Source organism: Stylophora pistillata, chromosome 1, assembly GCF_964205215.1.
Source record: "Stylophora pistillata chromosome 1, jaStyPist1.2, whole genome shotgun sequence".
Lineage (NCBI taxonomy): Eukaryota > Metazoa > Cnidaria > Anthozoa > Scleractinia > Pocilloporidae > Stylophora > Stylophora pistillata.
The window spans coordinates 13,027,566-13,043,934 of record NC_142519.1 but is presented as its reverse complement, the minus strand read 5'-3'; the positions used below and the strand labels follow the sequence as shown (position 1 = coordinate 13,043,934).

The 16,369-nt window shown below is 41.1% G+C and overlaps 1 protein-coding gene across 3 annotated transcripts in view; it reads right to left on the bottom strand.

Moving 5' to 3' along the window:
• Nucleotides 1–16,369, bottom strand: part of LOC111343580 (uncharacterized) — a 36,763-nt gene that overhangs the window by 2,691 nt on the left and 17,703 nt on the right. For all 3 annotated transcript variants that reach the window (XM_022950764.2, XM_022950766.2, XM_022950765.2), the window contains 5 exons: nucleotides 10,701–16,282; nucleotides 8,954–9,164; nucleotides 1,802–7,273; nucleotides 954–1,183; nucleotides 91–873 (listed from right to left, as the gene is read on the bottom strand). In XM_022950764.2, coding sequence (XP_022806499.2) covers nucleotides 91–873; nucleotides 954–1,183; nucleotides 1,802–7,273; nucleotides 8,954–9,164; nucleotides 10,701–16,282 — 12,278 coding nt within the window. The remainder of the gene's footprint in view (nucleotides 1–90; nucleotides 874–953; nucleotides 1,184–1,801; nucleotides 7,274–8,953; nucleotides 9,165–10,700; nucleotides 16,283–16,369) is intronic.

Here is a 16,369-nt window from a genome sequence, read left to right as displayed (position 1 = left end):
ACTAGTTGAAGTGCGCCCTCAACTATCTTCAGTTTAGCCACAATTCTTAATTCTTCCACCACATCTCGATCAATTAACGTTCAAGCTTACCTGGTTTCTAAGTTCCCCAAGCTGACTCAAAGCCTCTTCTTTTTCCGCTCTTGCAACATCGAGATCATTTCGCCAGCCTTTTCCGATGTGTTCAAACTGGATTTTAGCTCTAGTAAGCGCCGACTGCTTTTCAATCAACGACTGCTGAAGATCCCTATTTTGATGAAGGGTTTCTTCAGTTTTTTGGGTAAGGTTTTCTTTCTCGCTTAAAGACTTCTCCAGTTCTCCTCTTAGCGCCTCTGTCACTTCATGAAACTTAGTATACAATTTGTCTTTTTCCATCCTACAGTCCTGACATTCTTTCCTAAGCCAGTTTATCTCGTTCTTTAAGCCGCTCACAATGTCATCCCCATCGGTCTGATCGTCCTCAGACCTCTGAGTGTTTTCCTCGGTCACACCGAAGGTGTCTTTGAGTTTGGCAACTAGTAACTCTTTGTCTTTAACAAGAGTTTCGACTTCTACTCTTTGGTTGTGAATGAATCTCTCTTTTTCGAGGTTTTGCTGTCGACTCTGCTCAAGATCCAGCTTCAAAGACGACAAGATCTGATCATAGTCCTTTCTCAATTTGACTCGTAAATTTTCCTTCCCTTTCATTGTCATATACAAGTCTTGGCGGAGTTTGTTGTTACCATTCTCCAGTAATTCATAGTTTGCTTGCAGCTCCTCGTATAACTTTTCTTCATCAGATTTATTCTGCACTCCATTCCTGAACTGACTTAGATCTTCATTCAGTTTGTCTATGATTTGACGCTTTTCAGCGAGTTCGCCCTGTAGCTGTTCCTTCTGCAACAGAAAATGCGACAAAACATTATAGCAGAAACGCATTTCTCACAGCATTTAGTTGCTAAATCTAGCCAACAAACCTCTCTCGCATTATCGTCCTTTAAAGCCGTGAACTGCTCTTGAAGGCTATCAAACTCTTCAGTTTTGGCGTCAAAGTTACTTTGTAGTTTCCGCCTCATTTCTTCTCCTTGAGCGACAACTTGATTAATGTCGGTGGTAAATTTCTCCGCAGCGTTCGCAAGGTCTGTAGTTAATGTTTCGATTTCGAGCTGCTGTTCCTGAATTTGTTTCTCTTTTTCTTCCAACTCTCCTGTACAAAACAACCAAAGCAATACATGACTACAAAGTACCGTAAAATTCTTCCCGAAGCCATTTTCTACTTTAATGTCCTCTGGTCTGAACCAAAAGTCACTTAACATTTCGGTATTTGCTAGATAAAATAGGGAAAGAACAATGTTTTGTGGCTTCGTCTGTGAACGTCAATTCAAGACAACGACGCAATGATTATTGTTGAATAACTGAATGTGGTGTACTAGGCGGAATAAATGGAGAGCAAAGGTTTCTCAATGAACAAGACTATATCTATAAAATCACTAAGGTCGTTACAAAGCTTACTCATTTACGGTTAGAAACGAAAATCCTTAAAATTTGTTTTGATTAAATGACTTCCCGTTGTAGATAAGTCGACCACGTGATCAATAGCACGGAGCGGGGAAGAAAATATTTGTGATTATCACCCTTCGTTTAATTATGAATTTAAAGACATTCCCAAATTATGACCAGTTTAATTAGGATAGATAGGTTTCTTTCTTATCGAGTAGCAGATATTTTGAGCGCTAAACTTACATCAAGACGATTGCTTTAAATAGAACACGGAGTGATTTCTCGCAAAAATTAAAAATACAATAATGGAGGAATTGATGTTAACCTTCTCTGTCTTGCAAAACCACGTCAAGTCCCATAATTCTCTCGTCTAACTTTTCCTTTTCCTCGTTGAGGTGTTCGATGATTTCTTCCAATTTCTTATTATCTTTCTCAGAAGAAGATTGGAAACCCATCTCCCCTATACCCACGCCAGCATCTTTGACATCTCTTTCTGACAACGCTGACGATTTGTCGAGTTGCTTCAGCTTTAGTTGGAATTCGGACGCGATTTCGTCAGCCGTTACTTTTCCCTGCAAAGCCCGCTGCAAATCCTCACTAAGACCTGACACGATGTGGCTAAAGTCTGCTCTTAGCTTGTTAATATCTTCTCGTTCTCTCTCCAATGTTTGAACCTGTGTTTTCAAGTGTTCAGTTTGAGCGTGGGTTGAGGTAAGCGCTTCCTCTAAATTGTGCAAATGGTTTTGTTGTTCAGCTATGACAGTGTCGTAACGATCTCTTAACTGTTTCTTTTCTTCTGTATTCAGGCCTTTCTGGTTGGACAACTGGGCTTCGAGGTCTGCAATTTGCTGGTCTTTCGCATCAAGCAAAGGCTGTTCTCCTTGAAGAAGATGCTCCAGCTGCAGCTTGGCCTGTTGCAGTTCTTTTTCGGCTTTTCCCTTTTGCAATTGGACTTGCTCTAAAACTGCTTTTACATTCTCGTTTTCTACTTTGTTTTCGGAAAGTTTTTGGTCGATAGCCTGCCTTTCCTCTTCCAAAGACTGAAACCGCTCCTCGAGTGTACAAATTTCAGCATCTCTCTCCATCATACATTTTTCATAATACTCCACCAGACTACTGGTCTCTTCCTTCTCTGATAGTAACTTCTGTATGCTCGCTTTGAGCTCTTTAAAAATTCCTTCCTTTTCTCTAACAAAACTGTCCAACTCGATCCTTAATTCCTGAGCCGCCTTTTCACTCTCTAATTTCTCTTGACGTACTTTGTTCAGCTCGGCTATGAGTTCTTCACTGCTTTCTCCGTCACCAGTACCTGATTTGCCTTCTTTTTCTTTGTTTTTTCTAATCGCCGCTCTAACCTTAGCCTTTAAGCGTTCGTTGACTAATTTGACTTTCTCTAGTTCAGAATGTGCCTTAGACAACTCATCCTTCAATTTCTGAACATCGTCAGGGTCAGAAGGGGGTGAACTTAACAGAGGCTCTGTCTCACACACTGCAGTCTGAATTGGCTCGTTCCCTAGACTCTGGATGACAACCTTGGAAACAATCTCTTCCTGCTCACCGTCCTTTCGCCCTCTTTCTATTGCATCTTTTGGTGTTTCTCTTAACTGTGGCGTGGCCTCAAGTGTTCTTAATCTATCTTCTAAATCCAACTTTTCACTGTTGACAGACTGCAAAACGTCTTGGAGGTTGGAGACCTCCAACAGAGCATTCTCTAGCCTTTCGTGCATGTTCATTCCCTCTGTGTCTATCGCCTCAACAGCTACATCTCTAAAACTCGTTGGAAACGTTTTTGATTTTTTCTGCAGTCGTTTCAGTTGAACCTGAAATTCATGTGCTATTTGATCAGCAGCTCCCTTTTCTTCCAGAGCACGTTGGAGATCTTCGTGAATCCCCGACACTATATGATCAAAGTTAACTTTGAGTTGAGCTATATCTTCCCTTTCTCTCTTTAATTCTCCTAACTCGCCTTTTAAATGCTCCAGCTCTTTTTTGGTGGACAAAAGTTCCCGTTCCAGTCTATCAGCGTGACTCTGTATTTCAAAAATTACTCCGTCATGCTGGACCCTTGTGGCCTCTAGCTCTGTTTTGTAATTTTCTGTTGTGTCCTGAAGGCGATTCTCAAGCGTTGAAATTACGTTTTCTTTCCTCGTCAGGTTTTCAGCGACTCGTTCGAGCTCCCGCTTCAAATCATTGCAATCATCTTCGATCTCAGTTTTCTGCGAGATTACATCTTCTTTCTGAACGTACAAGTTGTCATTTTCTTCCCTCAGTTGTTGAACTATTCTCCAAGCCTCATCGTTCTGACTTTGAAGGCGTCCAATGTTATCTCTCATCTCTTTTAAGTCGCCATCTTTCGTCACAATCCGATGCTCATACTCTTCAATCAAATTACTACTCTTTCCCCTGTCCGCTACCAGCTGTTCGATCTTATTTTTCAACTCCTTGACGATGCTCTCTTTTTGTATTACAAATGACTCCAATTCAAGTCGTAGTTCTTGACATGCTTTTTCACTTTCAAGCTTTTCTTGACGAACCTGCTCAAGCTCGGCTTGTAAATCATCACGAGAACTAGTTTCTTCATCTCCAGAATCGGTCTTTTCTTTTTTCTTTTTCATCACGGTTCTCAGCTTCGCCTTTAACTTGTCGTTAACTCCTTTGATCTTCTTCATTTCATTCTTAAGGTTTTCCAGTTCTATTTCCGTTTCATTATTTGCAGTGGCAGTAACTTGGTTATCAACAGAAGACTGCAAAATGACTTCTTCCACTGGCTTTTCGCGGTCTTCCTTCTTAGGAAGCTTCCAGTCTACCTCACTACTCGAAAAGGGTTCTTTGATACTTGTCTCTTGGATGGAAAACTCTCTGATCTTATCTTGCAAGTCATCTCTTTCTTTGCTCGTTACGTCGAGGGCAGTTGTTAAGTCGGAAACCTCACGTCGTGTTGCCTGAAGCATCTCGGCAATTTTATTGTTTTCTTTTATCAGGTTACTATCAGCAGAAACCTCCGGCGACGACTTCTTCAAATTTTCCAACTGAACCTGGAACTCGTGAGCTATTTCATCGGCTGCTGCTCTCCCATCAAGGGCATGCTGAAGATCCTCACGAAGTCCTGAAATGATGTGGTGGAAGTTGCTTTGCAGCTTATTAATATCCTGTTTTTCTTGGTAAGCAACAGACAGTTCAGCGTTTAGTTCGTCAATCTGGGAATGTGCATGCATAAGTTCCTCCTCTAATCCCTCTCCCTCCTGCAGTCGTTTCTCAAGCTCCGACTGCACTTGTTGAAGATTATTTTTAATTTCGTTGTTACGGGCATCAAGCACTTGAATTCGTTCTTGCAACTCCTTCTCATTAGCTTGCAAATGGAAAATACTTTCGTCGGTTTTCTTCTGGTTCTCATCCATTGCGAGTTGGAGCTCGTTAATCTTACGATCTTTCTCTTCAATAACGGGAAAAGAGTCTTGAACAACTTGCTCAAGCTCAGATTTAGTTTTCAACAACTCTTTCTCGATCTCACCTTTTTGTTCAGTGACCATGTGTATATTTTCCTCCAGCTCTTTGTTTTTCTCACTTAGTTCCGTGATTGATTGTTGCGATTGTTTTTCTTTCTCAGACAAGAGATCTTCGTGCTTCCTCTTAATTCCTTCAATAAACTCTTGATGTTCTTGCTCAGTGCGTTTCATCTGAGTCTCCAATTCAGAGATTCTTTGGTTTCTTTCGTTAAGGAGCAACTGCTTACTGTCCAACTCCAGCTTTGTGTCTGCTGCAAGGTCTGCTGAAGACTGTAGTTCGGAATTCAATTCATTAAGCTCTTCTACCGTTTTATTCAGCGCATCGTTGTCTAAAAGCAAAGGCGATATTTGTTCGGTCAAATCGCGAACTCTGAAATCTTTTTCTAGCAGCTGTTTTTCATAGTCTCGGATTTTATTGATAGCTCCTTCGTTTTCCTGCAAAGCAAGCTCCAATTTTGACCTGAGAGCAGCAACAATAATTTCTTTCTCTTTGACAAATTCATCAAGCTCCTCCCGACGTTCTTGCTCCTTTCGTTCGCTCTCTAGTTTAGCGGCTCGAGTCCTTTCAATTTCGGCTCTCATCTCACTATCTTCTTCTCTTGGATCTGATCTTGTTCTTTTTCTTCTTGACAACGCCTTCAGCTTGTTATCTAAGCTTTTATTGAGCGACGAAGCTTTCTTCAACTCATTTTGCAACCAAACTACGTCATTTGACAGGGCAGACAGTTCTCCTTCCATCTCTTCCACTCCATCCTTTGCATCTACTTCAAGTTCCTTGATTTGTGCCTCATCGTTACCTTGTTTGCCGTCATCTAAACTCTTTTCAAGTTCCTCCTTTTCTTTATTCAATGACTCCAAAGCTTCCTTTAACTTGAACACTTCTTCCTGAGCAGCTTTGACCCGGACATCTTCGTATGACCTGTCCCCTTCTGGAGTTCCAATGGCAATATCGCTAACTCCAACACCACTCTGTTCTGTTGAAGATTTGCTTCTTCTGAGCTGGACTCGGAACTCATGCGCAATTTGATCAGCGGCTGCTTTCCCATCTAGTGCCTCTTGAAGGTCTTCGCGCAAGCCAGACACAATGTGATCAAAGTCGGTTTTGAGCTTAGTCAGTTCTTCCAAAGACTGATTTGCTTCGTTAAGCTGGCCTTTCAGGTGTTCTATTTCCTTCCTGGCATTGGCAATGTCTCGTTGTAGACTTTCCCCATTAGTGTCTCTGTTACTTAGTACTTGTTCATATCCAGCTTTACAGTGCTCAAGTTCTTGCATACTAGTAAGCTTTTCTTGCTCGAGGGACTTCTCAAGACTTTGGATATGTGTGTCTTTCTCTTTGCACACGGTTTGATAACGATTATTCAGCTCCTGTATCTCATCATCTCGCTGTGCTATAAGTTTCTCCAGTTTCTCTGAAAGGCTTTCTTGCCGCCTTTGCTCATCTTGAAGCTGCTGAATCTTTACTTTCAAATCTCCAATGACAGCATCTTTGTGACGCATGATTACGTCTACTTCTTCTCGTGCCTCGTAAGCCGTTTTTTCTAAGTTCAGTTTCTCGAGGCGAACTTTTTCAATTTCTTCTTTTAGCTCATTTGAATCTATATCGCTGAGCGATTCGGACTTCACCTTCGTCCTTTTCACTTGCACTCGCAGTTTTGCTTTAAGTTTCTCATTCATGGCTTTTACTTTGGAAAATTCGGCTTGGATACCCAACAGCTGTCTTGTAACTTTTTCAAGTTCTTCTCTGATGGCAGAATTCTGAGCCTGATCGTGTTCCAATGGAATGGACTCTTGAATCTCTTCACGCATTGATTGCACATTCTCTGAGGGTACAACATCTCCAACAGTGAGAACAGCCTCATCGAAGGAAGAGCCAACAGTTCCCAACAACGCGCTTGTGGCTTCAACTTTAGTTGGAGCTTCGACTAACGCGACTTTGGTACTTTCGACTTCTCTCTGCAGCTGTTCGTTCGCTTCTTTCAATTTCACAAGCTCATCTCCCGCAGCTTTAAGCTGGTGTTCGAGTTTACCTTTCTCCTCTACCACAGCATCCAGCTCCTGTTCCAGTTTGGCAATATCCATGTCCTTCTCTTTAAGATGTTCAACAGCTTCGCTAAGTTGTTGAACTTCGTCAAGCAGGAGCTGCTTCTCTTGCTGCTGATTAGCCTCTTCCTCTTTCAACATAACTATTTCCTCTGCACGAGCTTCAGCCTCTGTTCTTAGTTGTTCGATTAGTTTCTCAGCCTCTTCTCTTTGAGAATTGAGTGCATCCATACTCGAGGTGAAGTCTGCGTCTACAAGAAAATAAACATTATAAAAGTGTGACTCTACTTTATTTGTTCTTCAACATTTGGCTTATCTTTGTAGTATCTTAACAGAGATTTCAATAGCCGTAACAATATGACTTTTGAAGCATTATAAAACCTAAATATATCTACGTAAAAATCTGGTGATAATCTTAACCTTTGAACTTAGAGCATCTATTTTGTTAATTAAACACCATTAATATTTGGGGACTCGACGTTGATTAGGTTACTAAAAAATCGGAAAGTGGTATATCGCAGTATACAGATAGTTACGATTAAAAATCAAATTATTCCCTACGGCTATTAAATATACAGATGACACATTTACGGAAAAAAACAAAGGTAAAGGCCAAGTCAGATAAGTAGGTTATTCACCGAATTTGATTTGCAAACTGACACAAAGATGATTGGTATGAGATATATGTATGTACGGCTTGTGAGTAAAGATAACGCACAACCAAACAAAATAGACCTCTTTCGAGTTCTCGCGATTTAGTGAACTGGTGCCGAAATAACTCGAAATTACTCCGAGAACTCGAAGGTGGCCTATTTTGAATGTCAAAAAAGGCAGGCAAACACAAAAAAGTGAGGACCATCAAAAGAGCGCAGAAACAAAAGTATAGCAACTCACCTCGTAGAAAATTAAGGGATCTATTCTCTAGTGTGTTTTCAAGCTGACTGAGCAAGATATCGAGTTCACTTCAAATTGTCACTACGATGAACAAACCCATGGCGAAAGGCGTGGTGCACAGTGGAAAGCGATGGTTAACTTAGATCGCAAAGCAACGCCCGATGAAATCAATACAAATCAAAGACATGGTATTTTGCATGACAAAAGATGAAATAAAAGTGATCGCGATCATGGTGAAGCCCCAAAGCAAAGGACAAAGTCAAAGTTTAAAATGAAATAACAGCATGTTTGTCTCATAATCACACAACAGTAAAATATTTAAATATGTGGAAGGTTAATGAAAATAACCAAGCAACGAAATAGACCCCCATAGCAGACTGTGATTTTTTTTAAAAACAAGTTAATCAAGGTTGAACCCATAAAATCGGGGCCATCACCCCACCGAAATTTATGGCTGGTAGTTTCACAAGGTGAGCACGATCAAACCGACGTGGCCTCAGCGTTAAAACAAAACTCGAGATTCAATCAAATTAAATGAAGAGTTCTAACTCATTATTTCTCTACCACAGCGAAAGAAAAAAGAAGGGAAGGTAAAAACAGTAAAACGGAAACGCTACCGGAAACGACTAAGGGTATGAAAGGCTTGGAAAAAAAAAATCCAGGTTCAGACAGGATTCGAACCGGTGCCTTCTCGATACCAACTGGGCGCTACCTACAAACTAACTACAAGGCCTCACGTTGGGAGCGGGGCAAATTTTTAAAAGAGTTCTTCTTTTCCTTGGGGGGAATTTGATACTGGGCTTCAATTGGGAAAAACAAACTGGGTCCTTAAAATCGAAACTCTTCATCACAGCTTGCATGACGTATTCCTGGCACCTAAATATCCGAAACTACGTTCCAATTTAACCTTCCAAAAGTGCTGAGCCACTCAAATCAGTGCATCAGTTCTTAATGATTGCTAATTACATCAGTCACACGGGCACTTGTACAATTGCAAACTGAAATTCGTGTACGTCAATTTTACACCTTTTACCAACCTCTTTCATCAAGTTCTTTCTGAAGCTGCTTCTGCTTCTTTTCCATTTCGTTCTTCGCGTTTTCGGATTGCTTTTTGAGATTATTCATCTCATCCTCGGTGCTGTGCAACTCATTTTCCAGCGCCTCCTGTTTCTCCTCTAAGTTTCTGTTATGCTCATGGACAGCCTCAAGCCTCTTGTCCGCATCCGCAAGTGCTTCGGCGTGAGAAGACTGCCGAAAAAGAATGTTTTCTCACATAAGCAATAATAATGGGTATGCGATGGTCCTGTGCATTTCACCTTTACTCTCCCTACTCACATATACTCTAACCATAACTATTTACCTATGTTACTGCATTAGTATTCCCTGTTACTCTCATTTTGAAGGCAACTTTTTTGCACGTCAAAGAAAAAGAGGTCTCAAATAATCTTTCAAACTGCCACCCACTAGATTTGTTGTTTCCCCGGGTTCAAATCCTTGCTTATGTACTGTGAATAGCCTCCAAGTCTGTCTCCTGAAAGAGTTGTAGATTATTTGTATGGGGTTGAACATCGTAGCTAGGCTAAGGGGAAAGACTGCTGAGATGCCTAATTAACCCTTTACTTCTTAATTAACCTTTAACTTAAACACGAGGGCGCGCTATATAAGGAAGTCTTCCCTGGGAAGACCTTGGCTCATTTGTCATTCACCGTTGACGTGTGCGGGTCAAATTTAAATGCTGGTAGACGAACAAAAGGAGCTAATGAGATATCTATTGTTTACTTTCACCATCATGGTGGCATGAGGTAACGTGCGAACCACCCACTTCGATCTCAAATTTACCGCCACAAATAAAGACAGTTTCCACTGGAGAAAGGAAATACAAATCTCAAAAATTCTTGTATTGTGACGGAGACATAAAACAATTTTGAGGAAGGTGCCCGCTGTTCACTGCTTTGAAGTAGCTGTAGCTCAAGCTGACTTGACTCTAAGAGTTCTACATCACACGACGGTTGATTGACAAATGGTCCAGTAAGACCTAAGGCTCCTTTTATAGCGCGCCTTCGTGTTTAATTAACTTTAACTTAATTAACCTTAAACCTTTAATTCTCAATACTGTTCTCTATACATTTCTAAACCGCTGACAAGCAGAATTTGGTTAACAATCGAGAGCTTTTGTAGTTGTTGGCCATTTCCATTATTGTCACGACCTTGATGTTTGATTCAGGGGTGATAGTGTAAGGAGAAATTGGAAGCTAGTCACTCTCAGGGGTCAAAGGGTTTATTACACCAATTTTTTAAATCACTGGTGGTCCCTGCAATCTGATTGGCTCAAATTGGTGCGATTTATTCACGAATCGCACCATTTTTTGCTCTAAATCGCACATTTTACGCTTGACTGAGTTTTTGACACATGACGTCAGTCTTTCTGTTTTGCATACAAAATAAGATGCAAAAGAGTTTCCGGTTCCGCTTTTTATTTAAAAACTGGCTCAGTACTGCATCAATCAAAATATTTGAATTGACCAAGTCCTGTATTTGGGCGATTTCAAAATGAAGGTAATAAAGTGGTAATTGAACCTCATGTCGTGCAATTTTGGTCTGAAATCATATTTAAGATTGTGCGCGAGTTCGATTTTGAAATCACGCGTTTGATTTCAGCCCAAACTGCCCTCCACTCAGTTCAATTATCATTATTAACGTAATGCATAAGACGTTCGATTACCTACTCGTTCGGTTGGTTTTGGTCACTCAGTAATAATCAAAGATTCTTACAAATATCACTACCTCTAGCTGCTGAATTTCGGCGTCCTTCTCTGCAATAGCACGCTGCCATTTGGTCATTTCTTCTTTCTTTGCTGTTCGTTCTTCCTTTAACCTTTTTTTAAGGTTGGCAATAAGTTTATTCCTGTCTGTAATTGACTTCTCAAATTCATCCTGACCTACACTGGCCTGAAGACGAGTATCTAATTCAATTTTTTCTTGATCACGCTTCTCTATCTCTAGTTTAAGATTCTGCAACTCCAAGAGTGTTTCCTGCCAGTCCAGGTCTTTCTGTCCGTCTTCATTCTCCAATTCGACGAGTTTTCTTTTAAGCATCTCCACCTCCTCATCTTTATTTTTGGAAATTTCTCTTTGCTGATCCAATGCAGCCGACAGCTGTTCGGTTGTTTGCGTCTGAAGTTCTAGCTGAGACTGAACTTCCTGCAAAGCTTCTTCCTTTTCCTTCTGCGCTTTGGCCAACTTGAGCCTGGACTCAGCTGTCATTTTCTTGTTAAGGTCAATTTTCTCACGTATTTTGTCCTTCAACTTAGCAATCACTTCGTCCTTGTGACTTTTGATGTCTTCCAATTTCTTTGCAAGTTGCTCTTCTATTTGAACCTTCTCAAGTTCTTTTGCTTCCGAAATTTCCTCAACTCTCTTGCTGACAGTTTCTTCAAAGTTGATCTTCATCTGTACAATTTCCTCTTCAGCTTGTTGCAGTCTGTCTTCGTTCTCGTTTACATTATTCGTTTGTAGTTCCTCTTTGACCTTTTTTGCATCGACTAGTTCTTGCCCTAACCTGTGCAATTCATTTTCTTGTTCCTCAAACTCTTCCTTTAGGTTTTGCAGTTCAGATGTTACCCACTCATGCTGTACCGTCAACTCATTCATGGCTGCCTTTGTATTGTTAAGCTCCACCTCGATAGCACTTCTTGCATCTGTGACCTCTTTCACCTTTGACACAATGTCCGTCAGTTCAGCTTCCAGGTTACCTTTTTCCTTTTCAAGCTGTTCAATTTGATTGACAAGTTGTCTTTCTCGCGACGAGGATTTTGAAACTTCATCGGCTGGTGTTCCCAGTAAGAATTCTCTTTCGGGTGCAGCACTCAGAAGAACTACATCCACTGGAGTTACTTGCTCTATCTGAGGTTCCCCGACGCTTCGCAACTCTTCGAGTTTCTCTTCACGGTCAAGAAGCTCCTTCTTTGTGCCTCCTAATTCTTTAGCATAGCGCTCTTGCTCAGCTGTTGCTGCTTCCAGCTTCACGCTGATATCATGAAGATCTAACTCCAACAAAGCCTTAGCAGCCAACACTTCGCTTAGTTTACCTTTAGTCTCTTCCAGCTCTGCCATTACGGTATCTTTCTCTTTACTAACAGCATTCAGAGAAGACTTCATTTCTTCAAGCGTATCAATCAGCTTCTCAGCGTGTGATTTAGCTACTTTTAGTTCCTCCAAATTCTCACAACGTTCTTTTTTAAATTCAATCATTGCTTTTTCTTGATCTTGACAAAGCTTTTTCATCCCACTCAATTCGTTAATAGTATCTTCCAACTCGTTATTTAGGGCTTGTTCCCTTTCCATCAACGCATCTGTGTCTTCTTTTCCTTGACGTTCTTTCTCGAGCATAGCCTTTGACTCAGAAACAACTCGTTCGAGGTTAATTACACATTCTTCTTTTAGGGCTAGCTCTCTGGAGGTGTTATCTGAGGTAACCCGTAAGGAATTCAACTCCAGGTCAGCAGCACCCAGTCTGTCCTTGACGTCAAGCAACTCTGACTCAAAAGCTGTCTTTTCCTGAGACACTTGCCTTAACTCTGAAGCAACGTCATTAAGCTCTGCCTGCAAATGGACAATTTTTAGCTCAGCTTCCTCTAAGGATTCTTTTAGTTTACTTTCCTGCGCACGCATATCATGAAGTTTAGTGTTCGTAATCGACATAGCTTCTTCGCTCTTTCTTGATCTCTCGCTCAGTTCATTGGCCTCCTGTTCTTTCAGAAGTAATGCCTCCTGAAAGTGTTTCAGTTTTTTTTGCAGGTCCAAGAGCTCTGTTTCCTTTGCAATTAGTTGATTGCTCAACGATTCCTCTTTTTGGGATGAAACAAGTTCTTCCTCAACAACTTTCTGCATCCCATTTAATTCATTCCGCAAGGTGTTTATTTGGTTATCTTTCAACTCTATCTCACTTCTGGCTCTTTCAACTTCAGCTTTAACAGAATCGAACTCTGACAATGAAGCATCATGACTCTCTCTCATCTCAGAGAGCTTCTTTTCCAAAGAATTCTTTTCAGCTAAGATATCTCTAAGCTTTCCTTGCAAGCTTTCTTTTTCCTCCTCGAAAGCGTTCCATTGTTTTTGCAAAGCGTCTTCATTTTCCAGCAATTTAGCTTGATATTCCCCAACCGTTGTTTGGGTGAGAGACAAGTCTTCAGACAATTCCAACAGTTCTCCATCTTTGGCTAAGAGCTTCTCGTGTAATTCTTCGTTCTTTTTTAACTCCAGCTGTTTTAGATCTTCTTGAGAAGACTTATTAGTTTCCTCCACAACGCTTTTTAAATGATCTATGACCTCTTTAAGATCGCTGACCTCCTTCACTTTATGGTCAAGTTGCTTCTTCGTTTCATCCAAATTAGTCTTGAAGCTCTCATTTTCTGACTGAACTAAAGACATCTCCTCTCTGCCATCATGAATAGAGGTTTCCATCGACAACTTCTCTGACTCTACTTCACTAAGGCGAGAAACAAATTCCTCACGTTCACTTATCAGCTGCTTCTTTTCTTGTTCAAGAGAATCTAATTCCCCTCGAAGCTCACTGATTTTTGATGCCAAGTTTTCATTTTCACCACTGGTCAGCTGAAGTGCTTCTTCTACTTTCCCAATCTTCGTTTCTAATTCTTGAACCTCCTCGTTTTTGGCTTGAAGTTGATTCTTGTGTTCAATCAGCTGCGCTAAACAAGTTTCCATTGCTTCTTTTTCTTCCAAGAAAAGCCCCTTCTCCTTCCTCAGCTCTTCCAATTCCTCTCTATTACTATCATTCTCAGCAGACACTACTTCATAAGATTTCTTCAAAGCCTGTGCTTTCTTCTTCAACGCAACAAACTTGCTGTCTCTAGCTGCCAGCTGACTCCTCAGATCCTCCAGTTGTGCGTTTGTCTCGTTTAAGCTGGTGTCAAGGTTTTCAACACTTGTGTTCTTCTCCTGTAAAGAAGTCTGCAACACAAGGAGCTCCTTTTCTTTACTAGCGAGACACATACGTAGATCACTCATTCCAGCATGCATTTCGTCGTATTTAGTTCCAAAGTCGATGCTCTGATTATCCAAACTTGATTTCAACGAGTTCACTTCTTCCTCTTTTTCGGCAACTCTCTGCTGCAATTGGTTAAGCAAAGAATTCGTTTCAGTCCAACGATCCTCTAGATCTCCAATGCTGGCATTTTTGTCGACAAAATCAACATGCATCTGGCTAAGTTCTGTATCTTTATCCTTAAGTTCCTTCATTAACTGATTCACTTGAGACGAATTCTCAGCATTGCTTGCCCGTAACTGTTCTAAATGAGAAGCTTGCTCATCTACAATAATCTGCAACTTTTCCATTTCAGCCTCTTTGACCACAAGCAAATCCCGTAGTTCTCTTTCTTGAGCCGCCAATTCACTATAGCTCACATTCAGTTGCTCAAGAGTGAGCGCTTTTTCCTCTGAGCTGGACTGCAACAGGTCTACCTCTTTACTTTTAGCCTGAAGGGCCTGCTGAAGTTCGGTTATCTTCAAACTTGATTCCTCTAAGGTTGCTTTAAGCTGGTTATAATTGGAATTCTGCTCTTCAAATTCAGCACCAAGAACCCTAAATCCTTCTTCCTTACCTTTTATAATTTCGTGAAGCTCTTTGACTCTAGACGTGGCCTCGTCATAACTTGCGTTAAGCTCACTAAGACTTGATACATTCTCTTGGCACTCAGCTTTCAGAGCTGCATTCTCGTTCTCTCTCTGTACGATTTTATCCTCAAGTCCAGCCATTTCATTTCTGTATCGAGATTCAAGCTCACTAAATCGCACTTTTTCCTCTTCACAGCTGACTCGAAGAGTGCTGATCTCATTTTCTTTAGCAGATAAAGAATTGGCGAGTTCCTGTAACTGAGCGCTTTGCTCCGTCAAACGAGATGTAAGTTCAATAAAGTTTGAGCCTTGGTCTTCCATACTGGCTTTAAGGACATTCAACTCTCTCTCCTTTGCCGCGAGCAGATCATGCAGCTCTTTCATCTGAGAACTAGCATCGGTAAAACTTGACTTCAGTTCTTCATGCTCCAAGCCTAGAGCTTCAAGTTCCTTTTTCAGTGAACTTGCTTCCTCATTGTTCTTGGTTGCAGCTTCTTCAAGATCCCTCACCTGACTTTCTGCAGTTTGCAGGCTACAACTCAGCTGTTGAATAGTGCTGTTCTGCTCTTCCAATTTTCTTTCAAGGTTTGTTAAACCTTTTTCTTTTGTAATCAAAAGTTCCTCTGCTTGCTCCAGTCTTGTGTGTTTTTCTACCAAATTTGCCTGAAGTGAATTGACCTCTTGATCTTTTTCCCTCAAGTGACTTTGAAGCTGCGTTATCTGTCCATTAGACTCCACAGAGCTTTGGTTCAATTGTTCATTTAGCAAGTGTTGTGCTTCCGAAGCAGTTTTCAGTGTTTTCAATTCCACTTCCTTTGCAGCGCAGTTCTCTTCAAGCTCTCTAACCTTCAGACTTGATTCTTCACACTTCGTGCTGAGTTCCGCGCATGTCATTTGCTGTTCTTTGAATTTGGAATTAAGATTGCCTATCTCGTTTTCTTTGCTAGCGAGCGTCTCTTTTATGTCCTCAAGTTGCGAAGTAGTGTTTGAAAGATCGCCAGTGAGCTTGTTAAAAGCAAGAGTGCGCTCCTGTAATGTTTGTTGTAAAACACCTAGTTCAGTATCCTTTGCCTGAAGGCTTTCCTCGAGCCCTTTCATTTGGGAGCTGGTTTCCATAAAACTGGCACTCAGAAATTCAAAACTGCTGTCTTTCTCCTCAAATGTCGTTCTGAACTGAACAAGTTCATCATCCTTCTTCGCAATAGTTTCGTGAAGATTTTGGATTTCTCCAACCTGCTCGCCTTGCTTGGACTGCATTGACTCCAGTTCAGCCATCTGGCGGTCTTTGCTTTCCTGCAGCTTTGTTAACTCCGCCTCCTTGTTCGCTAACTTCCCTTGCATTTCGTTGAGCGTTGTACAGACATCCGTGTAACTTTCTTTGAGCTGATCCAGACTTAACTCTTGATCACTTAATTCCTTCTTCAGTCTGACGAGCTCAGCATCTTTTAAGACCAGCTCTTCCTGGAGTTGCTGTACCTGGGAGCTTGTTTCACTAAAGCTAGCATTCAGCAGCTCAAAACCCGAGCTGTTTTCCATCAATGCTAAGTGAAGATTTTGAATGTCTTTATCTTTGTCTTCCAAAGCTCTCTTCTGATCCTCTAGACTAGTTTGAAGTTGGATCTCGAGCGATTCTATAGCGCCTTTCTTTTCCTCAATTTCCAGTTTAAGGTTATCCATCTGTTGGGATTGTGTAGTGCACTGTTCCCGAATCTGTTCAAGTTGGCTTGCAAGTCCTAGAGGTAACAAACATTTTTTTACTAACTCATAAGTTAGTGACCCCATTTTCATAGAAAAATTAAACGTCTGAATAAATCCAAAAG